Source organism: Anser cygnoides, chromosome 15 (assembly GCF_040182565.1).
Source record: "Anser cygnoides isolate HZ-2024a breed goose chromosome 15, Taihu_goose_T2T_genome, whole genome shotgun sequence".
Taxonomy (NCBI): Eukaryota; Metazoa; Chordata; class Aves; order Anseriformes; family Anatidae; genus Anser; species Anser cygnoides.
In genome coordinates this window covers 5504226-5524151 of record NC_089887.1, presented here as the reverse complement: position 1 = coordinate 5524151, position 19926 = coordinate 5504226, and the positions used below count along the sequence as shown (strand labels likewise).

General features: G+C 46.0%; 1 protein-coding gene across 17 annotated transcripts in view; it reads right to left on the bottom strand.

Annotated features, from left to right (window-relative positions):
* MAD1L1 (mitotic arrest deficient 1 like 1) overlaps positions 1 to 19926 on the bottom strand; it is a 352087-nt gene that overhangs the window by 70234 nt on the left and 261927 nt on the right. For 14 of the 17 annotated variants that reach the window (XM_048064394.2, XM_048064386.2, XM_048064412.2 and 11 more), the window contains one exon: positions 18174 to 18364. In XM_048064394.2, coding sequence (XP_047920351.2) covers positions 18174 to 18364 — 191 coding nt within the window. Of the gene's footprint in view, positions 1 to 11323; positions 18094 to 18173; positions 18365 to 19926 lie in introns of those variants that run through there. The other 3 variants (XM_048064426.2, XR_007163497.2, XM_048064431.2) reach the window with 3 other exon arrangements.

Below are 19926 nucleotides of genomic sequence, written 5' to 3'. Positions count from 1 at the left end.
GGAGGTTACGGCCACAGAGTAATGAGCCAGATTACACCGCAATCAGGGAACGGAGACGTGAGCTGGAGAGACGTGCTGAAGGCAGGGAAAACATTCCTTAAATTAAACTCCTATTGTTCACCTGGTCACTGCCTCAGCGGATAATCCACGAGACTCTGAGCTCCTGCCAGGAGCCAGTGTGAATCATTCCAGAGCATTTTTTTCCTACCTGTCCATGACGCAGCAGCCTAAGTGCACACAAGTTTTCCCCTTCTTTCAGCCAAACATTAGGGAAGTAAATTTTCTGCAATTCCTGGGAATGTTCTTTTCCTCCCTCTTTTCCCAGTAAAATCTGCTCAGTGTTTTTTAAGGATGAAGGGGTGCAAGCTGCATTGCTGAGAAATCACGAGTGCAGTACCTGACTCCTCAGCACTTTGTGCATCATTAGAGCGAGGTTATTAACAGGACCAAGGGGGTTTGAGGGCAATGAGACTATCGCCTGTCCGGAGGATGGTGTGTGACAGTAAGGAAAGCAAATGCAAATCTGCAGAGGAAACATGCTCCATTTATGAAACGAATTAGAGTTTCCCTCCTCTGGGACAGCCTGTGCAGAGCCTTACCCATGAAGATGATGTGGTAGTAGAAAAACACTTTTCAAAGGAAGCTGCAGAAGAGGAGTGACATGAAGATGGCAGGACTACACTCCTCGCCGGCCACCTGACCCAGCTTCCACGTTGACAAATGTAATACAAAAATACGAATACAGCAACAACTGGCAACTGTAGATCTCAGCACCTGAGACTGTGAGAACTTGGGAAATACTGCCTCAGAATTAATATAATGTGATCTGAGATCTTCATTCAAAAGACCTTCCCTAAGACTAACGGCATTCTATATACAGTATGCTCTGATGCTAAATATATCCCATGCCCACTGAGAAAAGCAGCGAATTGATCTGAGTGCTATCTTTCACTCCACTGTGTGCATCAGTTCTTGGTTCTTTCTTCTCACTAACACTGCTGTAAAGTGGCTGGCACAAATTTACATCAAATGAATATAATTACAGAGAAAAATACATTGTATTAGCCAAATGCCTGTCCTTTCTTTGCTTTTCCTGTCTTCTGTTCTTTCCTTCTTTTCTCCTTCCTTTTTTTTGTGTGGCCGTTTTGTTTCTATTTTTCTTCTCAATTCATCATCTCTGTCCTTCTTTTCTTCTGGTCTTTCACCTATTCCTTGTTTCAAGTCCGAAGTTGATTGCTTTCCCTTTTTCCCAAGTTTGATTGATTTATACTGCACTTACGTAAATGATTTTACACAAAGCATACGAAGTATAGAACTCCCTGCAGAATATCGTAAGCACTGCTACCATCCGTGTAGGTAAGCGGGGGGCGGGGGGAAAGTGAAGTTAACGAAGTGCTAAATTAAGTAAGAGTCTCTTACATCATACCTTGAAGCTTGCCAAAATCTGACGCTTCAGATGTACTGCAACAACAATTTTCTAAGACAGGTCCTTCGCAAGCAAAAATTTGTATACTGTAATGTCAGACAGCAGAAGAAATACAGATTCTCCCGGCTGCTCTAGCAGGGACCAGGGGGAGAGGTAACCTTTCACCCAAGCAGACCCCAAGTCATCAGACTGTTGCTACTGCACAACACCCAGAACAATGCAGTTGTTCTTGTCTACCATGGAAGAGAAAGGGAAGGAAGATGAGGGAAGGTATTTACTTTTCAACTCATCTGAAACACCTGCAGGATTCCAGGCAAGTGATCTGTGTTGAAATTCATTGTGTTGCTCAATCCATCCTCGCTTAACTCATCTCGTGGAACTCTTACATGGTACCCAGGCTATAGGCTGGCTCTCTACAGAGATGGGAATTACATTCCTAATTACAAGATATGGTGCTGCCCTAATAATAAGTACTGTGCTCAAGAAGTCTCCACACAGGAGGATGAGTTTTGACCTCTTTTAATAAAGACTGGAAAGTAGTTGATAAGAACATTAAAGCAAGTCACAGCTCCAGAAACCATGCGTTCACTTGCTCTGAGCACTTTGGCACTGGCTGCAGAAATTAGGTTTTGCATGTATCTCACTAGTCCAAACTGTTGAAAATTGCCTGTCTCCAGTGCTGTAACACAGATTCTGTGCAGCAGCATAGGCAGATGTACAAGAGGAACTAGGAAGGCAGATAGTTTTACCTCCACAATATTCATTTTTGCAGGGTTTTACCCCACACTCTCCTAATAGCCCCAGGGCAAGAAGAGCTCAACAGGTCCACTGCAGGCATTGCTGGAAAAACAGATCCGACTCTTTCATGTATCTTTAGCATCTTCAAGACGGGCCTTGACAACCCTGGGAGGTGTGTGGCTCCTGTAAAAAACACGCTAACCCCAAAACCACCAGGCCTTGTTAAGCTGCCATTGTTCTCCCCGTGTTTGCTTCCCAATGGCGCCTCTTGCCCTAAGAGCCTTCTCGACCTCCTCCTGCTGGCAGCGAAACACTGCAGCAATCTTGAGCTGGGGACATGTTTTCTTCTCCAGCACAGTTTTGTAGCATTTAACAGCAAACCTTCAATTATCACAGCACATGACCGTAAAACTTGCTCACCTGGAAATGATCAGCTGTTTCTAACCTTGTCTTCAGTCGTCTTCTTTCTTTTGCCCTCAAAGCCATTTAAAATAATATTCTCCTGAACCTCTGCGCTGCCTGCCTAGCACAAAGTTAAACCCTAAGTCAAAATGATTAAAACTATGTGGAAATATATACATCTCCTTCAACGTTGTACGGGGAACGAGGCTCCTAACAGGACATCACTGCACATTACTCCTAAGGCCAAGACAAGCGGCAGTTCCCAGAGAACCCGCACGTTCTCCTCTTTGTGCCCGACGACTTGTAAACAGCCATCAGCCTTTGCCATCTGGGGCTGTGCCTCCCATGTGCATAATGCGAGTCCTTAAAACGAACCCCCCCGATCTGGATTCCACCTGCTCGGGAGGAAAAAAAAAATCTTGGAAATATATAGCAACAAGAAACTGGCAGGACAAACTCACACTCCCACTGTGCCAAATTGCAAGTTTAGTAATTCTGTTTTCTTCCCGCTGAGGGGAAGGTGTCATTAGCTGCTGTATTTAGAGCCACAGAAAAGGTTCTTGGAGCAGTCCCCGGCCTCTCTCTGAACCAGGTGGCTGATGACCACAGGAGCTCTCTGCAGCTGGGGACCTTCACCTTCATCCTCCTGCAGTCAACACTTCGGTTTTAATGGAAAGAAAATAAGCAGGGCAAGTGGCACAATGTGAAGAGAAACCCTCAAGCGATGTCATCCTCCTCCAGGCTGAAATTCATCCCTGCATCAGGCCGCTTTAAAATCCCCACAATGTATAAATCACTCCTGGGTGCTTTTAACTCAAGAATAGCTCTCGTTCTGGGAGAGGATTTCTCCTCTAGGATGGTCTCTGTGGAGCACCCATTGAACCAAATCCTCATTTCTGAGGATTAATATAATGATGCAAAAAATCATCCTCTTACTGTGAGACGGGGGCGAGCACAAACACCTTGGAAATGCCCTGTGATCGCACACACGAGCTTGAGCCTCGTCTGCTGGCAATAATCCTCGACACTTTGGGGGACGTCAGCGCATCTGAGCACGAGGAGACCTCCTGCTGATGCAGACGTGCCCGTCTGCTGCAAACGCCCACGCCGTGCACAGGGAGGAGGAACAGCACGGTGCCATTGTGTTTGCTGGACGGGATTTTGAATAGAAGGAAGACACAAATCCACTGCCATAGGTGGTCTTCGTGATCCACACAAAGAGGAGGGGGAAGATCAGGAATTGCCTCCTTCACGTGGGGCTGAGGATGGGAACACCCCGCTGCTTCCAGCTTTATTTGGGTTGGTTGAAATGAAGACCACCTGCACTGCCCGAGAATTGGGAAAATCTGTGCAAACATTCATTATTTATAAGATAGCTGTCCAGAGGCAAACTGCCTGGAATCCATTAAGGGGAGAAATCCCAGCTCCTTTTGGCAGTTGCCTGGCAGAGGCCTTCTCTACTGACACAAAGCGAAGAAAAAAAAAATCACTTTCATTTCTAATTAATCTTCTGGTATGTAATACTTTTAATTTGGAGAAAAAAAATCTGCATGCTCTTTGAGAGAGGCAGGAAGGAGCCAAAAGCAAGGCAGAAAGCTTTGGCATCTTGGCTGCAGTTTAGGCCTTGTCCTCTTGAAACCTGCTGGAGCAGGCGAACCTGCAGCCTGATGCTTTGCTCCGAAGGCCAGGAGATATGACAGCAGGGATATAACACACGATGCAGCCCCAGGATGCTGCAAGGGGCTGCTTCGGAGATTAGGACTGGGACTGTTCGTGTACAGACGTGGCTATTTCCCCTCGTGAAGGGACAAGATACACCAGGCAATGGTAAGGGGCGGGGGGAAAAATTCGAGAGATACGTTGGACAGAAATAAAGCGGACTCCGTTGGATAAAGCAAGAGGAGATGAGCAGAAGGGCCCGGGGACAAGGAGATCCAACACATACATTATCCCTTCAAAACAATAATCAAAAAAAGTTTATTCCCCAAACCCGAATTTCCTAGCCCTTCTTTCTCCTTCTAATGTCTCTCTTCCCTGCATTCATTATTAATGCCACAGGGGGTACAGATTTGCACTTTGGTTTCTGAAAAATTAATTCAATGATTAAAATTTCAGTCCCTGAGTGATGGAAGCAGCTCCGGCAAGCTGGAGATGCCCCTCTGCAGTTTGAAGGCCTTTGGTATGCTGCCCGCTTACTCCCTGCATGACAAGCCTCCCCGTAGACCTAGCTCAAAGGGGAATGATCTGGTATGAAAATATGTTTTTAAGTTAATCAAGTTCTGCTTTTGTAGAGGAGCCACTTCAGTTTAATACCCTATCAACACTCAATACAATGCGGAGAACAAACCCCAGGTTCCTCCAAAGCTGAAGTACTCGTGTTTTTTTCACAATGCCCTGGGTGAGGGAAAATCCTAAAATGAATGTAAATATTAATAAACACTACATTTCTCACTCACTGGCAATCTGACTGTAGGCTGAGACACTTTCAGTGTGGCTAATGAAATTTTCTATGACTCCACACTTTAAAATGAAAGAATAACAGCAAATGACCCTCAGAGGAAGACAGCTTCTCATCTCATGAAGTCTATTTCCTCATCTGCACCCAACCTACCAGTGAACCTGTAAAGCGGAAAGGGAAAGGCGCCTGACCACAGAGCATCCACTCCTGGGGGAGCTGTTTCTCCCCACTGCAGAAGAGCCAAGACCCCCGCTACAATTCCCCATCAGCTCAGGAAGGGCCTTTCCCAGCAGCTCTGCATCAGAGGAAGAGGCAGGCAAAAAGCCTGTGGAATTCTCCACCCTTGATTCTTGGAACTGTTATTTTTGTTTATTTTAAAACAAATGGGGAGAGAAGTCGGAGCTTTGAGCAGCACAGGGAGCTGAGGAGCTCTGAGCTCTTTTCCAGATTTAGATAAGAGAAGGAGGAGGAAGGGCTGGCTACAAACTTGCAGATATTGATTTCATTCCTAAGATGCTAAAATTGGCAAAAATAGAACAAACAACAAAAAAATAAGACTGCTTTTTCCATGGCACTTTGCAAGTGTTAAACCCAAGTAAAAACCCAACTAAGCTGCAAAACAGAATAAAGACTGCAAACTCCTCCATCCTGGGGAAGCAGCACCTTCCCGTTCACATAGCAGCGACAGGCTGAGAACGTGGTGCGACCTCAGGGGAGCACTGGCAGGATATTCCCCATCAGCCAACGCAGCGCTGCTTCTGCTGCCATTGTGGGGATAAAAAGGGACAAAGAAGAAACGGCAGCGCTGTGAGGAACTCTGCTGAAATCCTCTGGAGGCAGGAAAATAGCAAAGCTCTAAAACTGAGAGCTGTTTTTTCTTTGAAGCAACAGGATTAATGGCAGCCCACACTGCGCTTCACTGGGGTTGTGACAACTACAGGAACACTGAATGCTCACTCAGAGGCAGCTCCTGGAGGAAGACATCGTGTTTCCTCCACAAACTTTTTTTTTAAAGAAACATTTCTAAAAATTCTACTAAATCATGAATTTTGAGGAAAAACCTCTTTGCCAGCTCCAGAAGGATCCGCGCTCCATACACCACTAGCACAGCGCTACCAGGGACAAAAAGCAACACACAAAACCCTACTTTTTCCACATTCATTGAAACTTTGCAGGGCAAATGTGCATGACGCTGGCTGCTTGGAAAACCTGCTGCTTTTCTTCCTCAAGATGTATATTTGTGGATGTTTCAGAATATACGGGCTTCCGTGTGCTGCTCAACTCCAAGTTATTCTGAGCTGACAGCCTTTAGCACCATGGTCCTGTATCTCCAGCACAGGCAGAGCATCACTACGTGGCTATTAAATCTCTCCTAAAAAGCTCCAGAGCAGGAGCCGTGCCACCTTGGAGCAGCACTGACTCCAGCCTCATGACACCAACACACCTGAGAGATGATGTGCTGGGGTGCACAGTCCCGGTGCTCCGTGCAGAGCGAGGAGGAAATGGAAATGCTGGAACAAGCAGTTTGGCACAGCTTCTTGGCTGGGCTAAGGGTTTATTCCTGGGATGCTGCTTTCCTGCAGACTAAGGAAAATTAAATTTAGCACTTTGCAAATAAATAGGTTAAGGCTGAAAGGACACTATTTAGGAATTTACTGCTTACAGCAGCCTCGGAGATTATAGATCCATCACCGTCTATTACCTTGCTAGTTACTGCTTCCACTCTGTCTATCTTCCCCACTTACAGAGTGGTCCTTTCATCAGGTCTTTTTCTGTTCCAACTTGAAACTGTCATCACTCTAATGGAATTATATGTAGAGAAACAACTTTGGGCTGCAGTGACTCTGCCAAAAAGCCAAGGACATCCCCTGTGCCTTCCCAGGACAAGGCAGTGAGACTCCTACCAGAGAAACGCACAGATGTCTGCAGCCTCCTGGGAAACACAGCAAAGGACAGCTGTTTACACACATGTCCAAAACCTCCGGGCCTCCGAGCAACTGTCAGCTGGGCCCTTTCTCTCAAGACCCACGAGCCCAACAGTGTTTGCAGATTCATCGTAGCGACATCGCACACGGCGTGAGAACAAGTGGCTGAATACACCAGCGTGATTGTAACCCGCACCTCGTGCTGCATGCAGCTCCTCCTCTATCTGCTTCATGTAAAAATCATCCGCAGATCGTCCCTCTCCAGAGTCAGATACATCCCAGAAATGCAAAGTGACAGCTATCACATGAAACTCTCTCTAGAGCCTTCCATGAAGACAGACAAACCCTTCAGTTTAAGGCTGAAATTTATGTCAGCTCCCCAGCACATGGTTCGAATAGATCCGCTGTGTTATCAGCTATCTGCTTCTGCTGAAAGTGAATACAGATTAGGAGCAAATTAAAATTTTCATGCCTCCGTTTGATATATTCCCTCCAAGATACAGGCAGACAGGCTTGTCTTCTTCTAGACGCTAAAGATGCCATCAAAAGATAATCTTAGGAGTTACCAAAACTGGAGGTCATCCGCAGCTCTCAAATTCCCTGCTTTCCCCATGGAGGAGGAAGCAGCCAGGTAATTTCGCTATGAATCCTTGTAAGATAGATTGGACATAAAATATTTGCTTGTATTTCCTCCTCAAGATGTTCTCATTCAACTGGCAAAAAAGAATATATTAAATCCAAAGTCCTAAACCAGTACTAAGTTACTTGACCTTAATGCTAATATTGACAAGGGTTGGAACGAACATTCTCTGCCTATGGAGTTAGGATGATGACATACTTGTCTGTCTGAAGCAAATGCAAGAACAGGAGCGCTTTTTCACAATTTCCAGGTGCATGAATAAAGACAGTTGATACACTGTTAAATCCTAACATTAATCTGTGTCTGTGTTAAGCATTAATTCTTAAGGTATACAGTACTTAATAGGTTGCAAAGACTGTTGTTCTGTAGCCCCGTGGAGCCCACCAGAATCCCAGCAGCCAGTTGCTGTAACAAAGCTCTCCAGAAGGATTTTCAGTTTACTTCTGCATTCTGTCCTTGCTCCCCAGATACAGCATCGTGCCAAGGACATCAGCATTAATAGATTCATACTGCAACACTAACAGGACATGCTATGATCTGGAGAGCCTGCATGGCACGTTGTGCTTAAGACTACCCGGTGCTGTGAAGTATATCAAATCTCAAGAAATGCCATGACTGAATGCTTGATGTGCTTCCAACCCTCTCCAGCAGCAACTGCTCCAAATAGAGGTGGGATGCCTTGGAGCCAAGCAGAAAGCGCCCTCACAGAAGTTATTATTTTTGCTTTCCTAAAAGTGGTTTCTCAGAAGGAAAACATTGGAAACCTCTGCTTAGTTCAAGGTCTCAGGGAACACCCAAAGACAGCAGAAACTGGGATCCTATGGCAAAGAGCTGCCTAGCAAGCTTTGAAATATGGGCTCTTATCTTAAACTGGCAATATAGTTAGAGAGAAAGCGTGTTAACTGGCTTATGTGACACTGACTTCATGGTTAAGAGCCATGTAGTAATTGAGCATTTAGACTCTGAAGCATGGAAGCAATACAAGGACGACGGAGGAACACACAGCTGAGTTCCCGGTCCAGTCTCACCCCAATGGTGAGACTTTGACCACGACAGCCCCTTCTCTGCTCCTCAGCACTTCCCCACTATCTCCCTCTCCACTCTCATGCCAGGCCTTGTGAGAAATGGCCAACGGCTTCATTAGCCAAGTGAAATTTAGGCTGAAACCTTTTAACTCTGACATCCCCGATGAGGGTACGGCATGACTGTTTAAATAGCACAAAAAGCCCAGATTTCAGTCCCCAGATACAGATAAAAGATGTCCCAAGACCACACCACCCATGGGAATCTTGGGTTTCAACACGAGCAGGTTTTCATACACACAAACACGCCCTCTTCCCTCTCTAATTGCATTTCCTCCCTGAGGATCAAGAAATCTTTTGCCCCAGTCAAGCATGGGTTGAAACCGTAACTCCCAAAGCAAGAGCCGAGTCCTAATTATATTTGTGTTTCAGTAGCACGCTGCTTACTCAAGGAAGAAGAGAGGCAGCGGGTGGCAGTCGCTGGGGGCTCTGTGCAGGCTGAGCTGGGCTGCTCTGAGCTGGGCCCAAGGGCAGGTGGGTGCTCTGCTGGGTGCTGTGTCTTACCTCAGGGCTGTTTGCTGGAGCCGACTGCTTTTCTTAGAGGCCTCACAAAGCTTTTTCCTGGGAAGTGAAGTTAAAAGGTGAAGAGACGGTACAGAATCACCTTGAACGTCCTCCACAATGCTCCAGGCGCCTGCCCACCGCACTGCCACCCAGCCCTCACAGCCAGTTGAAAGCTGGCTCCAGGCTGCTCAAAGACATCCACCATCCACGCAGGAAGCTCACAAATGGAGGAAAGGGCCATGGGGACTGCGTAAGTCCCCGACGCCGTCTGTCACAGAGGGATGACAGAAGCTGACATTGTGACACGGCCCTGCTGCGGCTGCACAGCACCAGCAGAGCGGCCCAGAACCGACCCAAGGCAGGAGGGCCGGCCTGCGCCCTCCTCCTTGTGCCCACAGATGGACGAGTAGCTGAGTGTAAATCTCCAACTTTCCCTCCCTACACATCCACACGGTTTTGTCCTCTTGGGTCACTGTCACTGGCTTGCTGTCCCTGCTGCACATCCATGCGCAAATCCATCCTCATGAGCCCAGCTCCGTGCTTTCCCCAGGAGGCTCGAGCAGGCTGTGGAGCTGCCAGGGAAGATGGCAGAGATGCTGGGGGCCCAGAAACTCAGGACTTCCCCCCACTACCCCAAAAGGAAGAAAACCTCCAGCAATTTCCACTCCTTTTCATTTGGAGCTTTGAACATAACCATATGCAAGCAAACAGCGGGGTTATGGTTTGCTGACACGGCTCTGCGTGTTCTGCAGATTCACAACAGAGGAGTCAGGGAAAACGACAAGCGTGCATCAAAAGCAGCTTTGCAGAACACCCATTTCATGTGTCGGCAGCAAGGCCTTTGTATTCCCCAGCCTCCCAGACTCGAAGGCATCGCCTTTTCCTTCAAGAGCGCCGATCACACAGTGACTAAGAAGAACATCTTTTGAAAGTCCCAGAGATTCAAAAAAGAGAAAAGAAGAAAAAAAAATTAAATAAACTGGAGAGATTTAATGCCAGGCGGAGGTGGCAGGTGCCCAGAGAGGAGCAGCAGGGCAGCAGGCAGGCTGGCTGCCCCCCGTCCCTCCCCAAGCACCCCGTCCCGTGCTGCGGGACTGGCTGCATCTATTCACAGATAACAAAGCCGGCTGTGCTGCTTTTTGGTTGTATTCTCTCTTTTTTTTTTTTAATCTCTAACATTCACACGCAGCTTTCTCGCTGCGGAACACGTTAAGAAGCTTCTCAAGGCTCCGTGGAAGTTGGTGAATGGCAATATCCCGAGCCCAGGTGAGAGGAACAAAGGAAACCAGAAGGTCGAGCGACCTCAAGCAAAGCCATGCAGCTGTTGGCTGGCAGGGACGGGAACAAGAATCCGGGAGGGTTTTGCTTAGGCCCCCTCTGCTTTATCCGTTCTTTGACGCTGCCTTCATCTCACGGTGCGTAAACACAGCGCTGTCAGCCCACACAGCCCTTTGTAAGCTGTTCAAATACAGCAGCGGGTGGACGCAGGCATCCTGCTCTCCTGAGACCTCCCGCAGGGAACCCAGGCACAGCCAGCGACAAGAACAGCTCTTCTTCGGTAAGCTGCCGTCACCCAGCTGCTGGGAACGTGGTGGGGGAACAAAGTGGAAAGAGAGGTTTTTGTTGTACCAGGTAAGTCAGCCAGGGTCTGCTCTGCCTCCTGCAGACGAAGGCGGTGTCTTGGGCACTGTCTTGCACTGTGCCTCCCTCCTGGACCACACGTGTTGCTACACCAGCCTGGATGTGGAGGTTTAATTAAACTCTCATCAGTGACCTGTGCTCCTGGTTGCGCATGTGACTTTCCCTAGAAAGCATCAGCCGTGTCTCCTATCTCGTTAAGAGATATTTTAATGAAGAAAAATGAGATATGGGAGGGAGGTGAATCACAAACTTGTTAAAAAAAAGGATGCACTCCAGTAATTTGGTTACTTGTTACTGCAGAGGCCATGGAGACAGGTGCTGGGGTCCTGCAGCTGGATGATGATGTCTGCTGCGTCCTGTTGCCTGGATGAGGCCATCAGCAATACTATCAGTGGTGCAATAGTGGCTGGAGCCAGGTGATGAATTTACGGGAAAAACCTGAAAACCACCTTTATTCAGTGCCCTGCTCCCTTGCTGAGAGCTGGAATGCAGGCAGAGGCAGAGCTCGTGCCACCACAGGGGCACGGTGCTGCAGGATGGCACTGCTGTGCCCTTGGTGGGGAAGGGAAACTGCAAAAGCAGCGCGGTGGCCAAGAGCCGATGAATATGAAGCAGACAGGGAGGGCAGCCTGACTCTCAGGCAGGATCCGTGAGCCAAGCTCATGCTTCCTGCCCTAAAACAAGCTTTGCTTTTTCAAGTGAGGTGTTGTGTGTCTCACAACGTAACGTATCATCATTCCAAGAGAGAGGAAAACCCAAACATTTCTGTTACCCGCTGCACCCGTCAGGGAGACAAATCTCTGACCTTTCAGAGCACCTCACATGTACCAGCCTCCTGCTAGTCGGGACAGGCTCAGCCGCTGGAATAATCCTCCAACATCATCAGCATTAATTACCTGCATGGCTGGGCCCACCCTGGCAGACTCACAGACATGGCAGGGAAGGGCAGCAAGCAGTGCCAACACACAGAACAGGTCCCGTGCCAGACAGACAGGTAACGGGGATGAATTCCCCAGCCCAAAGCTGCCCTCTGTTCCTGTTAGCACAGCGTCCTTATCCTCACGACAGTCTGGTGACACTGGCAGGAGCATTACCTCCGTTGTATTGAGGGGAAGCAGGCAGAGGAAGAGCATTAACTTTTCTCAGTTAGAACAAGGCATCAGCCCAGCCTCCTAAAGTCTTGAAGCAACATCTTTGTGCTCAGAAATTCTGTTGCAAAAAGAAAACCTTGTCAGATCTCCCCCAGTTCTACTATCCTCGAGGTGACTGATTTCATTAAAAGAAAAAAAAAATATTCTGCCCTAGAGAGCAGGCAGTTTTTTAGGGAAGCAAATGCAGTAAGAAAGAAACTGTGTCAGGAGGGGGAAAAATGCATGAAAAAGAGCAGAATAAGATGAAGACAGCAGCAAGAATTCAAGTTAAGTCCTAACACGAAACAGGCCACTACAACTTCTGAAAGAAAATGAAACGTAGGAAGTTTAAATACGGGATTTGGTTGTGTAACGCCGCAGATTGCTCAACAGTTCTGGTGTTGGAGCTGTTGATTAGTGCAACCCACGGCAGGTCCTCGCTGACCCTCCCAGGAATCCCAGCGCGATCACTGGCAGGAAGGCACCCCGCTCGCGCAGGCACCTCCTGGGGCTGAGCAGAAAGCAAGTCTCCCGCAACCACATGGGCAAATTGAAAACAAAATATAAAAATAAAATAACTAGTAATTAACAAGAATGAGGAGTTAACAGAGGCCTCCAATCTCTAATCAATCTCTTGCTGCCTGGCCTGCTCCACCGATGAGCCCCATTGTTATTTTTGATTGTGTGTGCAGGAGTGCGAGACGGCTGCTGGAAAAATGGCACTCTAGCAAAATTGTGATTTCTTTCTCCTCTTGAGACTCATCAAGGCTGAGGAGGAGGAGAGGGGAGAAGATAGAGATGCAAAGAGAAACAAACAGCTAGAACATGCTTCTCAAAGCCACTCTGCTGGGTTCGAGGAGGAAATAATGGAAACCGCAGGTATGCCAAGCATGTGGACTCAGATCCAGGGATCCCAACAGAGCTGTCAGCTTCGAGACCAAACAAGATCACTCAGGCAAGTAAAAGCAATCCCTGCATTAACCCTCCTGCTTATTCTGAGATGTCCCTTGTTAGCGGCGCAGTGTGCCAAACCTGACACTAAGGCTGCCCCAGAATCTCAGCAGCCTCTGCACGTTTCACCACCTCAGTTTTGTCTCCCCCTTTCAACTAGCAGTTTGTCAGCATCATTTTGTGTTTGAAAAATAGACTCTGAGCTCCTATTCAATCCATCCTCATTTTCCTCCATAACAAAAAAGACAATTAAACCATCACTTCTTGTCTGCATAACCGCCCTGCCCCATTTTGCACACCTTGTCAACACAGAGGCTACAGGACTGCCGGGAACACAAGTGATGGGGCAAGCAAAGCAAGACTGAGGAGTTAAAGGTGCAAAGAGAGAAATGTTGATTTGATAGTAAACGATACAAAGGAAACTTAAGAAGGGTTATCTATCTATCTACCTACCTACCTCAGGTTTCTATTAAGCTCCAGTTGTTCTGAAGAATACAATAAAGTAAGAACTGCTGTAAGGCCATCTCGCCCACTATCCTCTTCCAAACTGCAGCCCACAGCAGGGTTAAAGGAAAGAAGTGTGAGAGACAAAGCACATGCAAACAAGCATGAGGTAGTCTGCCACCACATACCGACTGCCACCTTCCAGCAGCTGGTGGCTGAAGTACTTCCAGGCCTTCAAGCTGCGCTGGGATCATTTCTATCTAGCCTCATTCTCATTTACCTCGTATCATTACTATCTCATGGCTTTCATGTTCCATACAAATCTGTCCTTCCACTGGACCCTTCTTCCATCAGAAAACCCCAAATCCAACAAAGCCTTTATCCCTCTCACCCCATAGGTTCTGCCTCTTTATACACAGTGAACCACATGAGAAGCAAGCGTTCCCTTTGCAGATTGCCTTTAAGGTTTATAGTGAGTTCCCCCAATGGATCCGCAAGCCAACTCTTCATACAATTTCTTAAACAGGTGTGCATCAGAGAGTGTGTGCGTACTGGCTGTTAATTTAACAGGTTGCAAAAAGCTGTTTATTTTATTACCGTATTACCAATCCAACTGGACACCAATAAAGGTTTTATTTTGCAGAAGTGCCAGCCCGGCGGCTGGCAACGTTCTCGTGCTGTGTCATGATGTTTGTGTTTTTATTTGCTGTCTGATATCTTGGGCATTCTCTTTCAAGGCATGAAGCCTACCATCTTGGGGATGCTCTTCAATGAACTACTGCTGGTGTTTGTGTTTCCATTTGATAATTTTGGCAGAAAATAACAACACAGGCAAGAGCTGGAAGCAGACAGAATTCTGTTCTGTGGAAGACTAGGCTCTGAGGACATAGGAAATACAGTGAACCATAAGCTGTTGAGCTGTCTAAATGCACCTTTTTGGCTTAGGGCTATTAATAAGCTCAAACACACCACCATGATACTGAAAAGAGTCTGTTTTAACACCCTTACCATATAACTTAGGCCCAGAAAATATACACGTGAACTGGTGATAAATCTAAACGCTCCCTTCTGAGAAGATGAAGGAACCTGAAAGATCTCAAACGCTGCCAGATATCATACAGCTGTTATACCGGATTAGATTGATTGCCTTTTCAGCCTGGGATCCTATCAACGAAAGTGACCAGCTCCACATTCGTGCCGTGACAGTACAAGTGGTTTACCTGAAGCACAATGAATTATCAAAGAACCTAAAGACTTTTCTTGCTCTCTCCTCTTAACTGAAGTCTTCATTTCCAAGTACTTTCAGGGGATGGAGTTGAACGTTGTCAGGTACAGCAGCAGCAAAACCACATGTAGAGACAACCCAAAAAAATAACCAGCATGCACAGGAATTTTCTTCCTAACCTCCGCAATAAGAAGCTGGCTTAACATCTCAAAGCAGGCAGCTCTGCATCCCTGCTCAAGGTAAATGCAAATATTTAATGTAAATCTAGGTATTACTATTAGTCCACAAAGATATCCTACCATTTCAGAAAACCTACTGAGCTCCTGCTTTCGGTAGTACCTTAAAGCCATAAGGTCTATAAATTCAAAGGATTTCCAAGCTTAATTTTAAATTGATTGGCTTTGGATGCTTTGGCTGGGACTGTGTTCTCTGGGCCTGCAGAAAGAGAAAGCCCGTGATTTACTTTCTCTCCACTGTTTGTTCATTTGTACAACTGTCTCCAAATCATCTCTTCTTCAAATTTGACCAGTCTTTCTGTTTACCAGAAGACTTTCTTTGTCTGAAACAATTGTCATTGCCTTTCTAAAGACCTCACTTCCTCACTCTCATTCAGTATCTACCCAGAGACAAGGGTAAACAGCACAATGTACACACAGCCCATTCATGACGTCCTGATCTGCCACTGCTTAATTCCAATCTGGCTAAACTGATTTCGAGGCTCCCCAGAAATGTTTGCTTGTTTTAACAGACATCTTTAATGGATTGTTACAAAGAGAGTCAATGCAGTTCTTGGCTATGTTGTGGGTGGCCTGGCCTAGACTCACAAGCTAAGCATTATGCTGAATGCAAAGTTCGTATTATGGCCCAATACATCCAACATATCAGCAAGAGTAACAAAATGTGAAGCTGTCAAGTGACCCAGTAACTACAAAGCATTACTTCCCACAAAAATCATCAGAACCTGAGCTCCTGGTGAGGAATCTGTACACTACTTTCCACAGCATTTAATTAAAAGAATAAAAAAGAGCAAACAAGTGAGAGCGAGCTGTGAAATCTGAGATGTGCCTTGCTGCCTACACACTCTCACACAGGGTCTGAAAATCACTGGAATATCCTTCAAGTTGATGAGCTCATCTGTTGCATCCATAGGGATCGCCAATAAATATTGATGCGGTTTCATTGGAATTCAGTGCTCATTTATGGATGCAGGCATTTGCATTCTCAGCATGGCACTGTGATTAACCCTTTCATTAAGGCTGTAATTCCAATTAATGCAAATTGGCTGGAAACACGCAGCATGCAGATAATACGCTCTACTCCAGTAACAGCATACCTTGCTTGGGAAAACCAAGCACATCTTTCATCTTCATTTAGCTTTGAAGGGGTTACATCATAATAGCTCCTCACTGAAAATTAAATGCCACCAGCAGTGCTACTGAAATATGCTCTAAAATTTACGGGCAAACTACAGAAGCTTGTAAAGCGCCAGGGGACTTCTCTGGTTTAATTGTATAGACTCTGTTCCATAAATTGCTTGAATGGAATAAATACAAATAGCATTCCCTGCTTTTTGACCTCCTCGGGTTAATGAAATGCACACTAACACCCACAGTCGGCTATGGCTCAGAAATTCCACAGCATAAACACACAACCTCACGGAAAAGCCACAGTCAGGATGCAAGTCTCAGTACATATGTGAGTACCAGCTGCCTGGACTCTGCGAGGAAGTAATTTGTTGTTTATTTTCTACTGCTATTCTAAGCTGCAGACTTTGGGAATTGTCTGCGATTTACTGAGCACTGAGAAAGAGTCTGAGATTTTGTTGATCAGGCTCTTATTAGCAAGTCTGCTCCTCTAACCCAAAGAGGTGTGTGAGGTATGAGAAGCAAAGCAATTCCACAAATCAATAAGCAATCCACTCTTGCATTTGGGAAACATGAGATGACTTGAAACGATTGCTGTTCTACCTGGTGACGCTTACCTCCATCCTCTGGACGTACTTGGGAGTAAGCCTTGAGCGAAGAACGGGAAGCAAAACCAGTGTTTAGAGAGAGGAATCCGTACCTGATCATTCACTGTCCTGTATATAAATTATTTCTATTGCCATGACATGAAGAAGAATTTGATCCTACCGGAGACCTGCTATTGAGAAGCCATTTCTTGTTCAGGTGGACAATATGCAATTTTCTTATGTTTTCTTAACACTCTCCAAACAAACCATCTCTCCTATGAGAGATACGACAGAAGCAACTGCTAGATGTACTGTCCTGCCATGGTATCCAACAGACATCTCCAGGGATCTGCAGACGTTTCATTCACCAAGCGTGTAACAATACAGGTGTGAACACAAGCCTTCAGAGGCCTTGGAGCTGATGGCATTGCATCACCTCAGCAGAGAACTCTTTTCAGGATTCAAGGACAGTACAAGGACAAAACCAGGAGAACCATCCTTCCACAGGTTAGTGAGATTTCCTGCTGTCATCTGTCTCAGTCGAGAAACCTCAGAAGGCCAAGTAATATAACTATTTTGGCAATATTTTCCTAGTTTTACTAACGATCCTAGGTGCTGTCTTATAATACTTTCACTTGCTTTATTTGGTGGTTTTGGTTTCTTTCTTTTCTGAGGCTCTATAGTTGCAGAACAGGAAAATATTTGTCCTTTTGTGTAAAAAACACAACACTAACACTGCAGCAATCCACATGCAGCACACAGCGGTAGGTCTGCAGAAACTGAACTTCTCCAGTTCCTGCTTGTACACTCCCCTCCTGTATCAAACACCTCCAAAATCCTCATCCTCCTTACTCACCCCACAGAGGGGTCAGTAGCAAACAGGTATGATTTTAAATGCCAGTTGTGTTTGCCAACAAGAAACAGAAAGTTCTCTCACTGACCTGTAAGCTTGGGCTGTTGGCACTTGTACCTATGTAAAGAGGTTACTTAACTGCTTGATGACTCTAATGTCACACCTCAGCTCTCTAATGTATCAGCCCAACTGGGCTGTCTGCAAGGTAACACAAAAGAAAACCACCACCAATCGAGCCCCAGCCCATACTCAGACCACCTAGCTAGACCAATACGGTATCAGACTCCTACAAGACAGATTGTTACTGCTCCTCATCCGGGCTGTTCAGATAAATGGCACTTCACACGCACAAGGATGAGTTGCTGCTCAAAAGGGATACCAATTTACATAACGACAAGATGATGACACGCAGGCAAGCTAGAGGATAGCAAAGACAGTGAGGACATATAATGAAGTAAGGATGAAACCTTGACGGTTACATAAGGTTTTATTGCCGTGGCACACTTAACCAATAATATAAAAAGGTGAAGTGCAAGGCCAGATGCCTTAGGTATTATGCATATATAGTCTCTTCTCTTTACTCTTGACTCACTTTGATATATAAATTGGAGACCAGATGCCAAACCTTCAAAAGTAGTTTTTTAAAAGAAGAAAGGATCTTTACTCCCCTCATAAGGAACAAGCTGTCATATAGCAGGGGGCAATGATATTCCAGTCTAATCACTGAGAAAGAGCAAGTACATTGTCATGCTGGAAACTGCGAACCCAGAAAAGCAGGAGCAGCAAGGGGTATGCAGACCTACCTTAAAGAGCAGGCAGTCTCCTTGGTGCTCGGCATAAATGGAGGTGAGTCGATACTGGTTCTCAGTCGTGATGTCGATCTGGTATCCTGTGAGTGTGTAGCAGACCTTGCGAAACTCTTGGATCTTGGTCTGGAAAACTTCTTTCAGGCGCTGGTTTTTTAGTTCTGCACTTTCCACTTGCTTCTTCAGCTCTATATAGGGGAAAAAATGCGGGTACTTTGTTATACGTCATTGGCATAAAGACCTTGCGTTGTATTTACAATGCTAGCCAAACTAAGTGAATTGAAAAGGTTAATTAAATTTTTAAAAAGTGAATTAAGCAGGCAGAGTAAAGAAACAGGCAAGCTAGATTCCTCTCCTCCCGGCCCCAGAAGACCAAAAGATAATAAACTGGGGAATGAGGAATAGAGACGTGTCTTAGCGGGATGGATTTTCCTTTTGCTCGGCCAGCCTTTTAACAACGTACTACAAAATTCAAAGCTATAGGATCCGTTTCCTCACATGCACATAACTTATTTTCTACATGGAACCCAAGAGAAGGGTGTTATGTTACAGGGAGCAAGAAAGTGGAAAAATGGTAACAAACGTGCCTCTGTACCGTTATATCAGGAGGGATCTGGCTATAAGGGGAATCTCCTCCAATGTACACTTGATTTGACTGTACGTGCTTTGGTCTCAAATTGACACATTGCTTAGGAATCCCTTAAGATCCAGGAAGGGGCTTTTCTTGTGATAAAAAGCCTGAAGAGTACCACTGTCTCTTTCCATTTGCTACCTTAACTGGACTAGTCCCTAGAAGAGAGGTCCTGGGAGAGCGCCTGCCACTCACCCGGCATTTTATTGCTATAAAGGGAGCTGCCAGCAGTGTGAATCCTTCAAGAGGATACACAACAATTACCATGAATCTTTCACCCAAGGTGCCTTCTGAGTAATTAAACCTCGATTTATCCCCCCATTAATTACAAAGATTGGCTTTACTTTAATATACACTAGAGAGACCTCCCAAGTCTGCTTCTTTTATCAACACCCCAGTCCAGGGTTAAAAAAAAAAAAGACTCTAACAGCAAACAAATAGACTTCCTTGTTCAGCTATCTCTTTCTCATTATGAGGTTTACGGCTTTGTCTGTCCTGTGATCAGAGACATAATTGCAGCACACCTAGGCCATATGGCTTTATTTCAGCTAGTTCGGGGTCCAGCACTAGGGAAGCAGAAACTTTACTGCAAGGTGACTGCTTGGGTATGAGTGATGGGTTTTGGCTGGGTTACACAGCCCGTGCTAAAGTACTCTTGTTTCACAAGCCTTGCTGGAAAAGTTTTTGCTTGAGTATTTGCCCAGATGTGTTTCCATCAGCCTTCCAAGCGTAGCACAGAAAGAATGGCAACTGCAAGCCCGTGGACTTGCCTGTGATTCACCTCCCAGCACTTGCAAGAGCACCAGCAGGAGGCAAGTCTCCTCTTATCTTCTGTACTGCTCTGGCTAGGCACTCCAGGTGGGACAAAAGGATAATTCAACGTGTTAAGTTAAAGTGCCTTAAACGCCACTGAGGATGCCCTGCTCAGAAGTACTCTGGCCTTAATCCAATTTAGCTTAATCCCCAGGCAAGGACAGAAACTCTTTAATGGTTAAAGAGAACTACATATCCCTTTACTTCTGAGTCAGAGCATCCAAGCAGGGCGAGTTAGTGCTGGCCAACTCCTTACCTTTGGTTAATTCAGCTCTACCTTCCAGAGCAGCTTGTAGAGATGATGTA